Source organism: Crassostrea angulata, chromosome 1 (genome assembly GCF_025612915.1).
Source record: "Crassostrea angulata isolate pt1a10 chromosome 1, ASM2561291v2, whole genome shotgun sequence".
NCBI lineage: Eukaryota > Metazoa > Mollusca > Bivalvia > Ostreida > Ostreidae > Magallana > Magallana angulata.
The window spans coordinates 9,807,684-9,822,792 of record NC_069111.1 but is presented as its reverse complement, the minus strand read 5'-3'; the positions used below and the strand labels follow the sequence as shown (position 1 = coordinate 9,822,792).

At 34.1% G+C, this 15,109-nt stretch overlaps 1 protein-coding gene across 4 annotated transcripts in view; it reads left to right on the top strand.

The window, feature by feature from the left end:
• Positions 1 to 15,109, top strand: part of LOC128176367 (protein cycle-like) — a 41,466-nt gene that overhangs the window by 19,964 nt on the left and 6,393 nt on the right. For all 4 annotated transcript variants that reach the window (XM_052842655.1, XM_052842664.1, XM_052842637.1 and 1 more), the window contains 11 exons: positions 2,751 to 2,843; positions 3,468 to 3,585; positions 6,660 to 6,827; positions 7,300 to 7,546; positions 8,708 to 8,814; positions 11,574 to 11,724; positions 12,456 to 12,541; positions 13,861 to 13,981; positions 14,424 to 14,490; positions 14,652 to 14,697; positions 14,791 to 14,925. In XM_052842655.1, coding sequence (XP_052698615.1) covers positions 2,751 to 2,843; positions 3,468 to 3,585; positions 6,660 to 6,827; positions 7,300 to 7,546; positions 8,708 to 8,814; positions 11,574 to 11,724; positions 12,456 to 12,541; positions 13,861 to 13,981; positions 14,424 to 14,490; positions 14,652 to 14,697; positions 14,791 to 14,925 — 1,339 coding nt within the window. The remainder of the gene's footprint in view (positions 1 to 2,750; positions 2,844 to 3,467; positions 3,586 to 6,659; positions 6,828 to 7,299; positions 7,547 to 8,707; positions 8,815 to 11,573; positions 11,725 to 12,455; positions 12,542 to 13,860; positions 13,982 to 14,423; positions 14,491 to 14,651; positions 14,698 to 14,790; positions 14,926 to 15,109) is intronic.

Here is a 15,109-nt window from a genome sequence, read left to right as displayed (position 1 = left end):
AGTTGAGATCAAATAGAAAAAAAAAGAGTTGTTTCGCTGTATTGGAGGATCAAACCCATTTCTCTGTGTGTAGTAGTTCTCCGTGAAACCACTAAGCTAAGCAGTTTTTTGAATAACTGCATGTAATATTAACTTATCTGGATAATTTAGTGTTATTGAACATTACTGAGGATTGGAGATTGTTAATTTTTTTTTACTTATTATGTAAATAATCAGTCAATGTTAAAGATAGGATTTTGACAACACTTACAAATGCTTGCATTCTGTTGATGCCTTTTTCGAATTGATCATTTGCTGATCATAATTTTACTGATATGAACATCAATGTTCTGAGTCAATTTTTTTTTTTTTTTGGCTCACCTGAGCTTTTCTGATCACATTTTGTCTGTCGTCTGTCTGTCTGTAAACTTTTCACATTTTCAACATCTTCTCAAGAACTACTGGGCCAATTTCAACCGAACTTGGCACAAATCATCCTTAGGCAAAGGGGATTAAAAGATATGAAAATTAAGGGCCATACCCTTTTTCAAGGGGTGATAATTAGAAATTAATGAAAAATTTCGAGAAATTTTCAAAAATCTTCTTCTCAAGAACCGTTTAGCAAGGAAACTAATCAGCCAGGAAAGCTGAAACTTGTGTGGAAGCATCCTCAGGTAGTGTAGATTCAAATTCATAAAAATCAGAACCCCCGGGGGTAGGATGGGGCCACAATTGGGGGGGGGGGGGGTCGAAGTTTTTCATAGGAATGTATATTAGAGTACCGTATTTTCCCGACGACTTGTCGATGCGGACGACTCGTCGAATTGCTCATTTTTAGCCAAAATTTTAACAAAATCCTACGATACGTCGATTCAGACGACACGTCGAACTTATCGCTTCAAAATGGTGTATAAAACTGCAGTAACTTTATCAGTGTATGATGCCATGATGTCCCCGATATTGCTATCAATTATTATTAATGATTAACATTTAAACAATTACTCTTTATACTTATGCATCATATTTTCAAATACCGACAACATCTACAAAGTCGCTTGCATTGTAAACAATTCCCGATATCGCGTATTATGCAAAACTAAACTTACTTTGACAGAAATAATTTATTCCCATGCATTAAAATAATTATCCACTATGACCATCGCCAGTGTATTCGCCATTACGTAACCAGCCACCTGTTGACTCGGCGCGTGGTCAATGTTTGTTTAGCAATTTCCGGTGTCAGAGGCATGCACCTGTCTCGTGTCGGACTTCAAAGGGGGATCTCAAGTGCAGAAACCTTAGCAATTACTATGATTTGATGAAACTTGTTTACTTTGTATCCAGTAATACAGTTACACGCTATTATTTTACAGAGACACTGTTAGAATAGATCGATCATTTGTACGACTTGATAATGACGATATACGACATACATACGTTTCCTAAATTTTTTATTTAACAATAATCAAAGAATTGGACAATAATTAATTAATGAAGTATAATCACTCTTATAACGGTACTCTTTATGTCCACAGGGAGTGAAATTGCCGTATAGATGTCAGCCTTAGCAAGATTATTAACACAACCGGGATCAGTCTACCGTATAGATAATAGAGTTGATAATTGCCGAATACGTATTTTAAGATTGATTTTGACCATAAAATATTTCTTATTTATACTTTCCACTAACAACTCTTTACTAATAAAATAATAAAACTTTAAAACATTCCCCGGACCTACTGCAATATTTTTTTCCATCCAAGTTTGGTTTCAATTTTACTGCGCAATATTATCTTCCCACTATAGTGATATATGGAATCATGTGACAATGTGTTTATAAAAATGGAACGGTAAAACTTTTAATTGATTAAACACAATGCACCATTGTTCAATAACTGTTATTAATATGTATTCTAGTGTAAACAGATGAGTGAAAATGATAATAATTAAAGATGAACATTGAATTCAACAACGTAATTTTCAATAACACAGCCAGCTCAAGATGATTAAAACCAAGATTTTTAATACTGTTTTTCACAATTTTCTGACCTCAAGCCTTAGACAAGTCAATCAAGACGATAAGTCGAGTGCTTTGCTTCAGAGAAAAAAAATACCGACTTATCGTTGGGAAAATACGGTAAATCTTTAAAAATCTTCTTCTCAGAATCTAATCAGCCAGGAAAGCTGAAACTTGTTTGGAAGCAATATCTGTCAGGTAGTGTAGATTCAAAGTTGTGAAAATAATGACACCCCCTGGAGTAGGGTTGGGCCACAATGAAGTGGGGGGTCAAAGTTTTACTTAGGAATATGTAGAGTAAATCTTTAAAAATCTTCTTCTCAGAAACTAATCAGCCAGATGATTCTTTATAATTGTTAAGACTTTGGCCCCAGGATAATTCTTCTGCCTCACAAGAAGGTTCAGAGTTTGATATATAAGGTTTATATCCCATATTTAAACAATTGTTAAGGATCTTTTTGAGAACTGCAATACTCAACATGTGATATGACTATAAAATCATCCTGTTAGAAAAGGGACTGATGATTATAAACATAAAAATATCCAGGGGGGAAAATATATTTTATATGTACAAGATCTACATGTATAATTGTACATTGTCCAGATAGTTTGTATTATGACTCCATTAAGCTGATTTTATCATACCTATAGTTCCTCAGGTGAGCGATGTGGCCCATGGGCCTCTTGTTTGTTTTTTTCATTTCTTCTTTCAACCCTGCCCCTGTAATGATGACGGTCTCTTCTTTTATTGTAGGCAGCCGAGGGCTTCCTGTTTGTTGTAAGCTGTGACAGAGCCAGGATTCTCTATGTCTCCGAGTCAGTACGCAACATTCTCAACTATACCAGGGTAAATACAACTTGACACATTAGAAGTGGCAAATCATTCGCCATTGGGTTCTAACAGTAACTCTTAAGAATATGTTCAAAGCAACACATCATCCCACTGCATGTGTACACATATATAGAATTTTGGAGTTGTGATAGATTTTTAAAGAAATTTTTTTAATAAAAATGGGATTTCACACTAATTTCAGCGTACTGTTCAAAGCAAAATGTTAAATACAGTTAAATACAATGTACAATTGGGGCATATTTTTATAATTATAATTATTATATTATAATAATTATTTTATAATTATACCCAACTGCATAGTATGTTTGGCAAATAGGTAATTTAACAGAAATGATATTTTGTAAACAGAAAATACTATTACTAGTGAAATGCAGGAGGGTTTATATGTCACAACATCTGAATGAAAATGGTAAAGCTGTAGACTTCCTGTCAAAATTCATACCCTGCAAAATGCAAATGAATTGGTAACCATTTACTGTTACCATTATTTCTCTTTTTGCATATATTCTTAAAGTAGATTTGATATCTTGTTTTGATTGGGCAAAGAGTTAAAGGAAGATTACTCAAATTAGCCCCATTTACGTGTTTAATTTTTTTTTTCTGTATTTATTTGGATAGCTTGATTTGATTGGTCAGAGCCTGCTGGATTACCTCCATCCCCACGACATCAACAAAGTCAAAGAACAGCTGTCTGCCTCTGATGTTTATCCAAGGGAGCGGCTAATTGATGCTAGAAGTAACTCATCTTTCTATATTACACAGAGTTGATAATTTCTGCATGTCTGTCTCACTGCAATTTGGCTATTTAATGTTGAATTTTTCAAATACAGTTTGGTATCCTGAACATTGATTTCTCCAATAGCATGCATATACTGAAGTCCCAACTACAGTACATTCCCTATTTTACACTGTTATTTAAATCTGCTATTCAAATGTTTTGCATCAATCATGAGACAATAAATTATGAACACCAAATTTTTATCATAGTGAGGGCTCCCTAAAGTGATCAGTCTGTCCATATTTCCTTCCATCATTCTGTCCATCTTTCCTGTCCATTTGTTCATTGGAGATCTCTTGTCAGGAGCATGTCTTCTCTCCCCTTGGCCCAATCTGGCTCATACTTAATCCACAGAGTGCCTTTGGATAAAGAATGTGCAGTGACCTTGAACCATGTTTCTAGGTCAATGGTTGAGGTCATAGTAGAATTATATGACAAATCCATGTTAGGAGCATATCTTTTCTCCATTAAATCCAAATTGGCTCATACTTCACCAATTTAATGATGGTTTAGGTCAAGTGTCAAGGTCATATCTGATCAGACAATAATCTTTCTTCTAAAGAGCATATATACTTCCACTTAGCCCTATTCGGCTCATACTTCAAATAAATAGAGCTTTTGGGTAAATGGTATGCAGAGACTTTGAATTAAGTCAATGTGAAGGTCATAGCAGATCTCTTTATAATCAGTTTTAGACTATAGATGAATTCCGATTTGCTTAATATTGCTCACGTTAAACAAAAATGTATGTATGTACAGCAAAACTCGGTTATAACGAAGTCACTGGGACCTAAGAAATTACTTCGCTATATCCGTAATTCGTTATTACCGTATAAGAAAATCATTAAATTTACATAGCTGGGGATCCAAGATTACTTCGCTATATCCGTAAATTCACAATATCCGTGTTCGTACTAAAAGAATTTATCTATAATAAGTTCTATGCCAGATGAAAAATTTCTAACTGACAGGTCAGTGTCTAAGCAAATTCTCTGAAATGTTTTACATCCTATTGTCCATTATTGAAGTGGGGCCCATTAAAATGGTCTTCATCTCAATATTGTCTTTAGTTTCGTTTTGTTAACATTGGTAATAAAAAATGCATGATTTTAAGATATATGCTTATATTAATTCCTGTAGTTTAATAAGGAATGTACAGTATTGTTTCATATGTATGTACCTTGATATCTTGATCAAATCTTGGATATCTCAAAGTTATCTCAAAGTTTAAACCCACTAAGTGTGAGTGACAAGGTTTGTCTGTACATGTGTATGTGTTAATTCTTTGATATCAGTTGTCACAAAACCAAGACTTTAACTGTTCCCATCTGTACCAAACTGGGCAAATAGACCAGTCAGAGGAGTGCGCTCTTTGAAGTGAACAAGGATATACTGTAGAAGCACATGTTTTCGTTGGGGCAAAATTTTATTGTTTTTTTAACCAAATAAAATTCCGTTGGCATTTAATTTCATTTTTTTGTAATTTCTTTGTATTCATTAATGCTTTGGTTGAAAATTTGTCATAGATTTAATTTTGTTGATTTATATACTGCCAACGAAAATAATGAAATTAAATCCTCAACAAATATTTCTGCTTCTACAGTAACAAATCAATAAAAACATTCCAGCTATTGTTGTTTTGTGTTGAAAGGGAAAGTTGTGGGTCAAATAAGTCTTCAAATTATAGAGGTGCCATTTCACAAAAGTAATTGATGTTGACAATCTATTGAAGTGTTACATTTGATTTCATAGAATTATGGGATAAAATAACATTGGTACTTGTAATCTTGATTGGGATATTAGTTCAATAACACTCAACACATTCTCCAGAGTTTTCATGTATTTTCTGATTTCTACCTAAATGATGAAAGGGAGAAACCTATTACATGTAAAGGTTCTTACTGTTGTAATGTAGAGTCAAAGAGGGAATGGAAAATGTTATTTTTTTTCATTACAATATCAGTTTTATCAGTTAAGTATGAATTAATTTTTATTTGACACCTTTAGTGTTGAAACTAGTATGAAATCTGGTCAAAGTTGTCAATTGTGTCTAAAGAATGCAAAATGTCTTCAACTAAAATCATGCAGGCTTTTCTTTGAAAAAAGTCATGTTTGTTCACTTATTAGTGAAAAGGAATCAGATTCAATCTTCTTATTGGAAAATTAGGTGGAGCATGTATCGTATGACTGAACAAATCGTGCATGGGAAGTGTTTAATACTCGGGATCAATGACTCCTTTGTTTGAGAATTCCCTGGCGAGCTTGTGACGAAGTCAGAAATTGACAAATGATAGAAGAGGAATATCATTATGGATGACTTTTCTGTGAAAGTCCTCTTGTCTCCTGAAACCTTAGGAGAATTAAAAGTTAGATACACACTTGGGTTGTATGAGTTTTTACAGTTCAGGTTGTATGTAGGATTTCTCAGACACAGTATATAACTAACTCTGGCTGTTTCTTGTTACATAACTCGATAAATAGCTCAGCACCATTGCTTGAGAATAATGTAGTAAGTCTGGCACTTGGCTCCTAATCCAATTAGACCTCTCTTGAGAAATTTCAAATTCTGGAAGAAACGTGCACTTTTTTCCAGTCAAGTTTGCTGATGTTGTGTAATATATTGGGTCAATGACACAGATTTCTTGTTTCATAACTGACACAGAACTCGTCTTATTAAAACAAACATCGCAAAATTCCGCACTTTATTCACATGAGTGAGTTTAATACACTCAAGTTTTTGCAATCAGATCTAGAGAATTTAATGAAAAGCTAGGTTTTGGTATATTTATAACTTTTGTTGTAAATAAGGATTAAAATGTCATTTAAATCGAGATTGATTTAAATATAATTGGGATTTTTCTAGCAAATAACTTGGATCGTAATAAAAAAAGCATTTTTTGGAATGATCTATTTTCTGCATTAAAGATAAAAATCATTATAAAGCAATAAAGAAGCATACTGCAGAAAAATCCAGTACAGTAATTGAATACAAAATGAGGTGGATTTCTAATGTTAGCCTGTTGTTATTGTAGCAATGATGCCGGTAAAGACGGAGATGATACGACGACCTACTTACCTCTGTTCCGGGGCCAGGCGCTCCTTCTTCTGTCGGATGAAGTCCGGCAGTTCCATGTCATACCTCGGACTCAAATCTGAGAAAGAGATGGACCTGGAACTCTGTAGTCGGAAGAAAAAATCAGGTACTGAAATCAGAGATTCGAATCAGGTACCATAAATCCAAGTGCTGGATAATTTTTTTTATGTAATAATAGATTATTTGAATGTAATCTAATATGATTATAATAATACATGTACATGCCACCACAAAGTCAACAACCTTGCCCACTTCCAAACCAAAACAACAGAAAAGATTGTGATGGCTGGATAATTTTAATGAAATATTCCATCAGTGTTAATTTATAAAATAAAACAATTGATGACTAATCAAAACTTTAAAAAAATCACAGATACTAAAAAAATTATTTAGCTGAGCATCAGAGTACTTAATAACAAAACAGAAGTCTGAGCATCATAGAATTGAATAACAGAAGTCACAGTACACACAAGTCTGACCATTGTAGAATTGAATAACAGAAGTCACAGTACACACAAGTCTGAGCATCGTAGAATTTTGTAACGTTTTACAGTTGTCTATGTACACACATTTTACAGACAGGAAGTCCTTCACTGTGATACACTGTACAGGGTACCTCAAATCCTGGCCGTCCTCCAGCCTGGACATGAAGGAGCAGGATGACTCGGAGGATAACTGTGATTTAAGTTGTTTAGTGGCAGTAGGACAAATCAAAACGTCGTGTGACAAAAAAATTATAGACAGAGACAGCAATATCAATGTCCGTCCAATAGAATACGTGTCGCGGATGAGTATCGATGGCAAGTTTACCTTCGTTGATCAGGGGTAAGTTGCATCTTTTCTGCAGTAATGTGAACAAGAATTTTTTTTTACTTTTAATAGTCCTGAATCCCTTGCTTTTTTTTAATTAAAAGTAGTTGTCGCTTCAGTAACAATGTATAAGACATTAGATATTGCTAAACTGTACACCATCTTTTATTCGCAAAGACTATACATTGTGATTGACAAGTGGCAAACTTATTCACCACTAGTTTTTGAGACCAAGGTATGTATACCAACTCAGCAAGAACAAAAGACATGAAAGGACTGGTTCTAGGTGAATAATATACTGTAAACTGACCTTAATTTGTGAGCAAGACAATTTCCTGCGATTGGCGAGAGCCTCGTCATCTTCAATGTTAATTGCCACGAACTAGTCTTGTTGTGTAACTGTGAGAAGACATATATATCTAATGCTTAGTCATGAAAATTAGTGGTTCATGAACCAGCTTGTCTCCAGTTAATCACAAAATAAAGTTGCTTGGAATAAAACTTGGTTTACAGTTTTTGCATGACAAGCCTCATCAAAATTTTCTTGCATATGAATAAATAATGGTTTATGCTCTGTTTCTAGAGCAGGCTCTTCTTTTGAAGCAATGGCTCCAGCAAATGAAGGCCTAAGTACAACATGCATAATGACAATTACAAGCAAGCTTGTGTTGGTCTTTTTTTGTGGACCACTCTGAAAAAATGCAGTACCTGTTGGTTTTATATTGAAACTAGAATCAAAATAGCCATAAGCTTTGTATACACTAAAAGTTCAGAGTATTCCAGATAAGAACAGCTTTAAAGACTAGAATGTCCACTTTTTCCCTTTCTCAAAACATAAGATTTTTCATGGGAGGTATACCAGTTCTTTCAGAGAAACAATTTTATACTTGTAATAAAAAGATAATCACTATCTGACATAAACTTGGCTTGCTATGGTCTTGCTCAGATATGGATACAAATAGTTCTACTGCAAAATTCTGCCATCAGAAATGATGGAAAGTTAAGATTCATTGTTCGAAACTCCTATTCATCTCTCAATTTAGCAATTTTAAAGATTGAAACCTTATTAATTTTACAGCAATTGATTAAAGAAAAGTATACCCAAATCAGCGAAAATGTTTTTCTTCTGATATGAATAACGTCTGTAATTATAGACAAGAATTATTTTGATTTCAGAGCGACAATTCTGCTAGGATATCTACCTCAAGAGCTGCTAGGGACATCTGTGTATGAATTCTACCATCAAGAGGACATAGCCAGCATGTCAGACATACATCGAAAAGGTAACCCATGACATCTACTTGATTGAAGTTCTTTTAAACTGAATTAAGATTAAGCTTTGACGACATCGTCAGTTACCCATGTGTGATTCACATTGATTCTCTCTATCATCACGTGTGAACTCAAAACTGTGGTTTGCGATGATGCTTTGACATGTAACTACTTTGAACGTCATAAAGCTGCCCAAAAGTTAATTCTAGATTAACATCACGTCAAATTACCAAACCTACGAGGAAGGGTAATAAAATTAAAACAAAATTTTCAAGCAAATGATTTTTGTTCATTTGCATTTATACAAATACAGTATTTTAACTACACATAGTGTACCTCTTTAATAGTGATCTTTCCTGACAATCTCGTTAAGTTTATGATTTATAGTCCATAATGTGCTTCAAACATTTCAAATTTTTAAAGATTTCAGTGTTTTAGTAAAATCAAATTTGAAAAGATCAAATTGAAATATGGATTAGTTTGTTTTTATTAAAACACATTTTTCCTAAACCTATGTGTGTGTGTTATCTTAAGCGTAGAATTAACTTTGGACAGCCTAACCATTAAATATCTTAAAGTTGCTCGTTGATCTTAAAATCTTGTAGATAAATTCAAAATAATGGCAGATACTCCCAAAAAAAGATTATTTATAACTAAGAGTACATAAACATCCAATTTATTTGTAAACCATTCTGAGGTATGATGGAGAATGCACATAAAAGGACATATACCAATAAACAATGAAATTAGAGACTGAATTTGTCCTCACAAAAACAGCAGGTATCATTAAGATTTAATATTTTTTCTAGATGTATTAAAGAATCAAATAACTTTCATACAAACCAATTCTTGAATAAATTTGCATCTTTTGCATATGCTGGTAAAAAGAATAGCTTCAGAGGAATAAAAAACATATATGTTATGGAATAAAAATCACATGTGTTATGGAATAAAAAACACATATATTATGGAATATTAAAAACACATATATTACGGAATAAAAAAAACATGTATTATGGAATAAAAAACATATACATGTATGGCGTTATCTTTGATAAACTTATTTACTGATTAAGAGCTTTAATATCATATAATTTAAAGTAAATGATCCATCTTATGATAAGGGTTTTATGTCAACCTTATCACAAGTGCAAGACAATAATTATTGTGGTATTTTGATCCTTTAAATCTAATTCCTGTCAGTATGCAGAAACATCTTTATTGCTCGGTTAACCACATCTTTCTTGTAGGACACTTAATACCTGCATAGACACTCAATGCATTCGATTATCTTTTGGTTCATTTTTCCCATATATAGTAACGATATTTGCATATGTCTACTGAGCCTTCACATTATATCTTTTTTCTTCTCTCGATTCCATTGACCACAGAGCTCATTAAATGGGGAACATGTAGACTGTCCGCATTAGGCCATTGTATATAATTTTCCTCGGCTGATGGCCAATCAGTTTTGTATAGAACTAGTTAGTACTCTGAAAGACCAAGAATGTCTGTGTTGTTAAGAGTTTATTGAAGAAGGACAGACCGTGACCTTCCTGTATCTGTTATCCAGAGAGCTAGCTGACTGTTTGTGACCTGTGTATGTGGACATTCAGGTGATCCTCAGGTGTACTTTCCCTGACAGATCTAAGGCAGAGGTCAATGACTGCTGCTTTAGGGGTCATAGTGGTTGAGCTAGGTGCCCGTTCCTGAATTGTTGGGGTTCTAACCTAGTCATGTGACTCATGTTTTGGTCCACTGCATTTACTACAATGTTTTGATGTTTATTTCTCATGGTTTTTGGATTTTGGTTTTTGGGTTGTTTTTGTGTTGAAGTATATCTTTCACAGTCTTGGTTGTCTTACTCTCCTCTGTGCTGCCAGATTGTCAGTTTTGCTAGTACTATGATCACAGTTGTCATTAACAATAAAACTTATGCTTCTCAAATTCCTACCTATGATGACTATCAAAACCAAAATATTATAGTTAACTTTTAATTACAAGAATCATAACAGAAGAACAATGCATGTGCAGTTACTGTAATAAAATCATGCAGAATCACAACACCACTATTCTGTTTTATGGTTGTATTCTGCATTTGTTGGACACATCACATATAACAGTACATTGCTTGAGGTGAAAGAATATGATGAGGGAATTATTTACTAGTTTACAGGAGAGAGAAAAAAGGAAAGAAATACATGTAATAAATCAAAAAACAAATAATTTAACACATCTTAATAAGAAATCATATATTATTAAATAATTTTTTGACAATCAAAAATGTAAAAGAAAAACACATGATTTGACCCCTTTGAATTATAACTTAAGGTGGTATGGGACATCTGTCGATATTAATGTGGATTAAAGTACTATATAATTGAAAAACTTTCAACGGTTTAGAATTTTCAAATTTTACAATATTTAACCAAAAAATAGCTTTTAAAAATATTTGAAAAGGTAAAAGTTGTAAAACCCCCAGCGGGATTCGAACTCATGACTTACAGGTTTGTAGTAAACCCTCTAACCCACTGCGCTACGGAGTTAGGTGACCATTTTTGAAAAGAAACTACTTATATAATTACACTTTATTTTATTGTTTATTTCGATAAACAATACGTCACAACATGGAAGTGTCCCATACCACCTTAATTAGGATAATTTGATAAAAATCTGATGGTTGATGCTTAGATTGATTATGTTAACTCAAATGTGAACTAAGATTCTAGTAATGTTTATTCTTAATAGAAAATGCTTTTTAATCTTTCAGTTTTAAAATCCAAAGAAAAGGTGAAAACAAATGTCTACAGATTCAAGATAAAGGACGGTTCCTTTATTCACTTGAGGTCGGAGTGCTTTAGTTTCCGGAATCCATGGACCAAAGAAGTGGAATACATCGTATCAACCAACACTTTTGTCCCGTGAGTGTAAACATGCAAGGCCTTGACTTCTCCTATCTCTATTTCCTTCACAGCCAGCGTAATACTGACCAATATCAGCTACATGACTGGTATATCAGCTGTAGAACTACATCAAACTTCTCGATCAGTGTATTTCTTGTATCCGAAAGATTAGAAGTTTTCAGGCTACTAAGTAAGACATAACATCTTAGATATGAGTTGAGAACTGTCTTCACTAACAGGAATGTTGGTGAGGGCAAGGCCTATATGTTCTCTTTCTTTTGATAAGGTTGTATCAATACTCTCCATGTATCGGTGGCATTCTGATCTGGTTTGATGGTACAGGTAGTACCTTTAGCATTCTATGTAAATAGACTTCTCTCTCCTGTATTGAGAGATAGATCGGCCCTAAGATAATGTGTTCTCAATGTTACAAACCAACCTGCTAAATATGAAAAAGATTAAAAAATCTTCAAATCCAAAAGTTGTCTTTTTGCTGACCCCCCCCCCCCCCCCCCCCAAATTTTTCAATGATAAAGATGGCAGTAAACTTTTTTATTGGATTCATTTTTTTGTGTTTGAGTTATTCCACTAAATTACGCAAAAGAAAGCACTCGAGAAAAATATATGATAAGGTATTAATCCTTAGAACTCATGAAACTTCTTGTGAAGCAATAAAAAGATGTCAAAAGTAATTCTAAACTATTGTTTATATGTATGGAAGAATAATGGTAGTGTTGTTTGGATTGTAGGGAACAAGAGGTCACAAGTTCAGGTCAGAGTGTAGATGCCGGGTCAGAGGTCATGGACAGCAGCAATAACTGGGAGTTTAAAGATGGTAAGGTTTTGAAATACAAAAACTATAAACCAACTTTTCCTCATGTGCTAGAAATATTCACAGGGTTTGCGATAGCTGCAATAATGTAGCCCTCTCCGATTTTTTATATCTGATGTTTACTGGAGAGGGCTACAATTCCACAGGATCTCCGTAATGGTGCAAAATTAAGTTTTTAATGCGGCTGACATCGGTCTGAAAAGATCGATTTTATATTTGTCTTCCTTAAGATAAAATGATTTTTTAATTCAGGTTAAACAAATTAATCGTATATAAATCAAAACCAGATAAAACACATCAGCATGTTTACCAGTCGTCTTTTTTAGCAGCCATGACAGTTCTCGCGTGATTTTATGGGATGTACGCTTGGAGTTTTGATGGGCTTGATAACGTGAATGTCAGTGTAAATAATTGATCTTACCTCGTTATAACACTAAAACATCATTTAAGGAAATGGTATATAATGGAAAATTCATATTTACCGCGTTAATTATGTTTATAATAGGGGAATTCCTATATTCAGTTCAAGATCCGCTCCTGAATTCTCATTGGCTGTCCCATAATAAAACCGGTCAAGGTCAGTAGACATGGCGGACAAATTCAACTTTCGTTGTTGACATACACGAAAAGTAACCGATATATGGACTATACTTGATATTTTTGGATTAATTTATGCCATAGACATCTACAACGTTTGAGTTCAGGTAAGAAATGCAAATGTTATTGTCATTTATAAACGATTTGAGACGAAATCGTTGCGGGAGTGAATCACTCCCGCACTTGCACCATTACGGAGATCCTATGGAGTTGTAGCCCTCTCCACAAAAAAAAAAACAAAAAAAAAAAATCGGGAGAGGGCTACATTATTGCAGCTAGGTTTGCGAGAGCCTCCTTGTCGCAAATATTTCTTGTCATGAATCAGTCTTTGCTGTATGGATGCAATGGTATTTCAAGTGTGAATAAGACTTGATCACGGAAAATAGTTGAACCAGCTTTTCTCTGTTAAATCGCGAATTAAGTATAATCCCGAATGAAAGTTAATTTACAGAATCTAATCAAGAATGAGTCTCGATAGGTACTGAATTTAATAAAAATACAAACTGTGTTGTGTCAGTTCAATATTTATAAACTGCAAAGCAATTATTAATATGCAAAGCAATTTATAAAAAAAAACTTACCGTGAAATTATTTAAATAAAAAGGGGACCAGTTTTGTGGATTGTGTTTACAGGATTCTTGGAATGTAATTTCAGGGATTCATTTCTAATTATATCAATATTATAATGTCTGATTTCTTCGTAATTTTTTACTTTTGATCCACAGATAACCAGTCTACCTCAGGTGAGAAGAAAAAGTCTGAGGCAGGAGCTGTTGCCATGGGGACCAAGCTGGGTGCTGGCAGGATAGGGCGACAGATAGCTGAGGAAATGATAGAAATGCAGAGGTACTTCATGTACTTGGCACTATTGTTACAGTTTTCAAATGGAATTTAACATCCACTTATTTTCAGTTCCATATAATTTTCCAACTTGAAAAAGGTTTTATTCTGGTGAAGAGGTACAGGAAAACACGCTTAGAACGAAGTGCCCGGGACGGGCAGTTGTGCTCTGTTATAAGCATAATTCGTTATAACCATCAAGTTTACAACCTGTAATAAAGTCATGGGGAATGAAAATCACTTTGCTGAAAGCATCAATTCATTATAAGCGTGTACGCAATAACCATGTTTTACTGTTTACAGTGTTTTAGTTATTAATCAAAAGACACTGCATGAGAGAAGGAGGAAGGAGTATTTATCAGGCCATATTTCCTGAACAGTTTACTGATGTGTCCAATAGTTCAGTGATCAAGCTTGAATACAACAAACTTGCTTTATTTAATTTTAGGGGCTTTAACACAACACTGGCAGACAGTACAAACTCTGTCCCTGTTGCTAGCCCAGCAGCCATTCCGGTACGTATGAAAAGATACAGAACATTGTCACAGGTTATAGATCAGTCTGGTAATTAAAAGAGGAGTTCTGATATATTTGATACTAGTGATGTCTTGTTTGGATATTAATTAATGTAGTATTTACTTTAGTTAATTCATTTCATTGATTTTCTCATTCTCAGGGAAAACATTTTGGATTAACAAATGGACTTGCTGTCAAAGTTCCAGGTAATTTTTGCAGGACATTGACCATACATACAAAGTAAAGACACGTACGTTTTATTATTTTCACGTTGTCACACAACTGATTTTTTATTGTAGTTCCTTTATCTGAACCCCCAGTTGCAACAGCAACAGAGGTTGCTGTGTCCAGTGAGGTTGCAGCAACTTTAGCGAGCCAGGTGGCTGTGACGAGAAAGAACGGCTTGACTGTTCCCACTCAGTCTACCTCCACAGGTCAGGCCTCCAGAAAATCTGGAAAATATTTCTCATATTTGATGATAGAACCATTTTAACAAGGCCATGGACTTTCAGTAGGACGTAACTATCTATTTCTTGCGTCAAAACACGTTAAAAATGATGATGCTGGTGTAAGCAAAATATGCACCGCTTGCATAGTCTTAGCACAAAAGCTAGACAA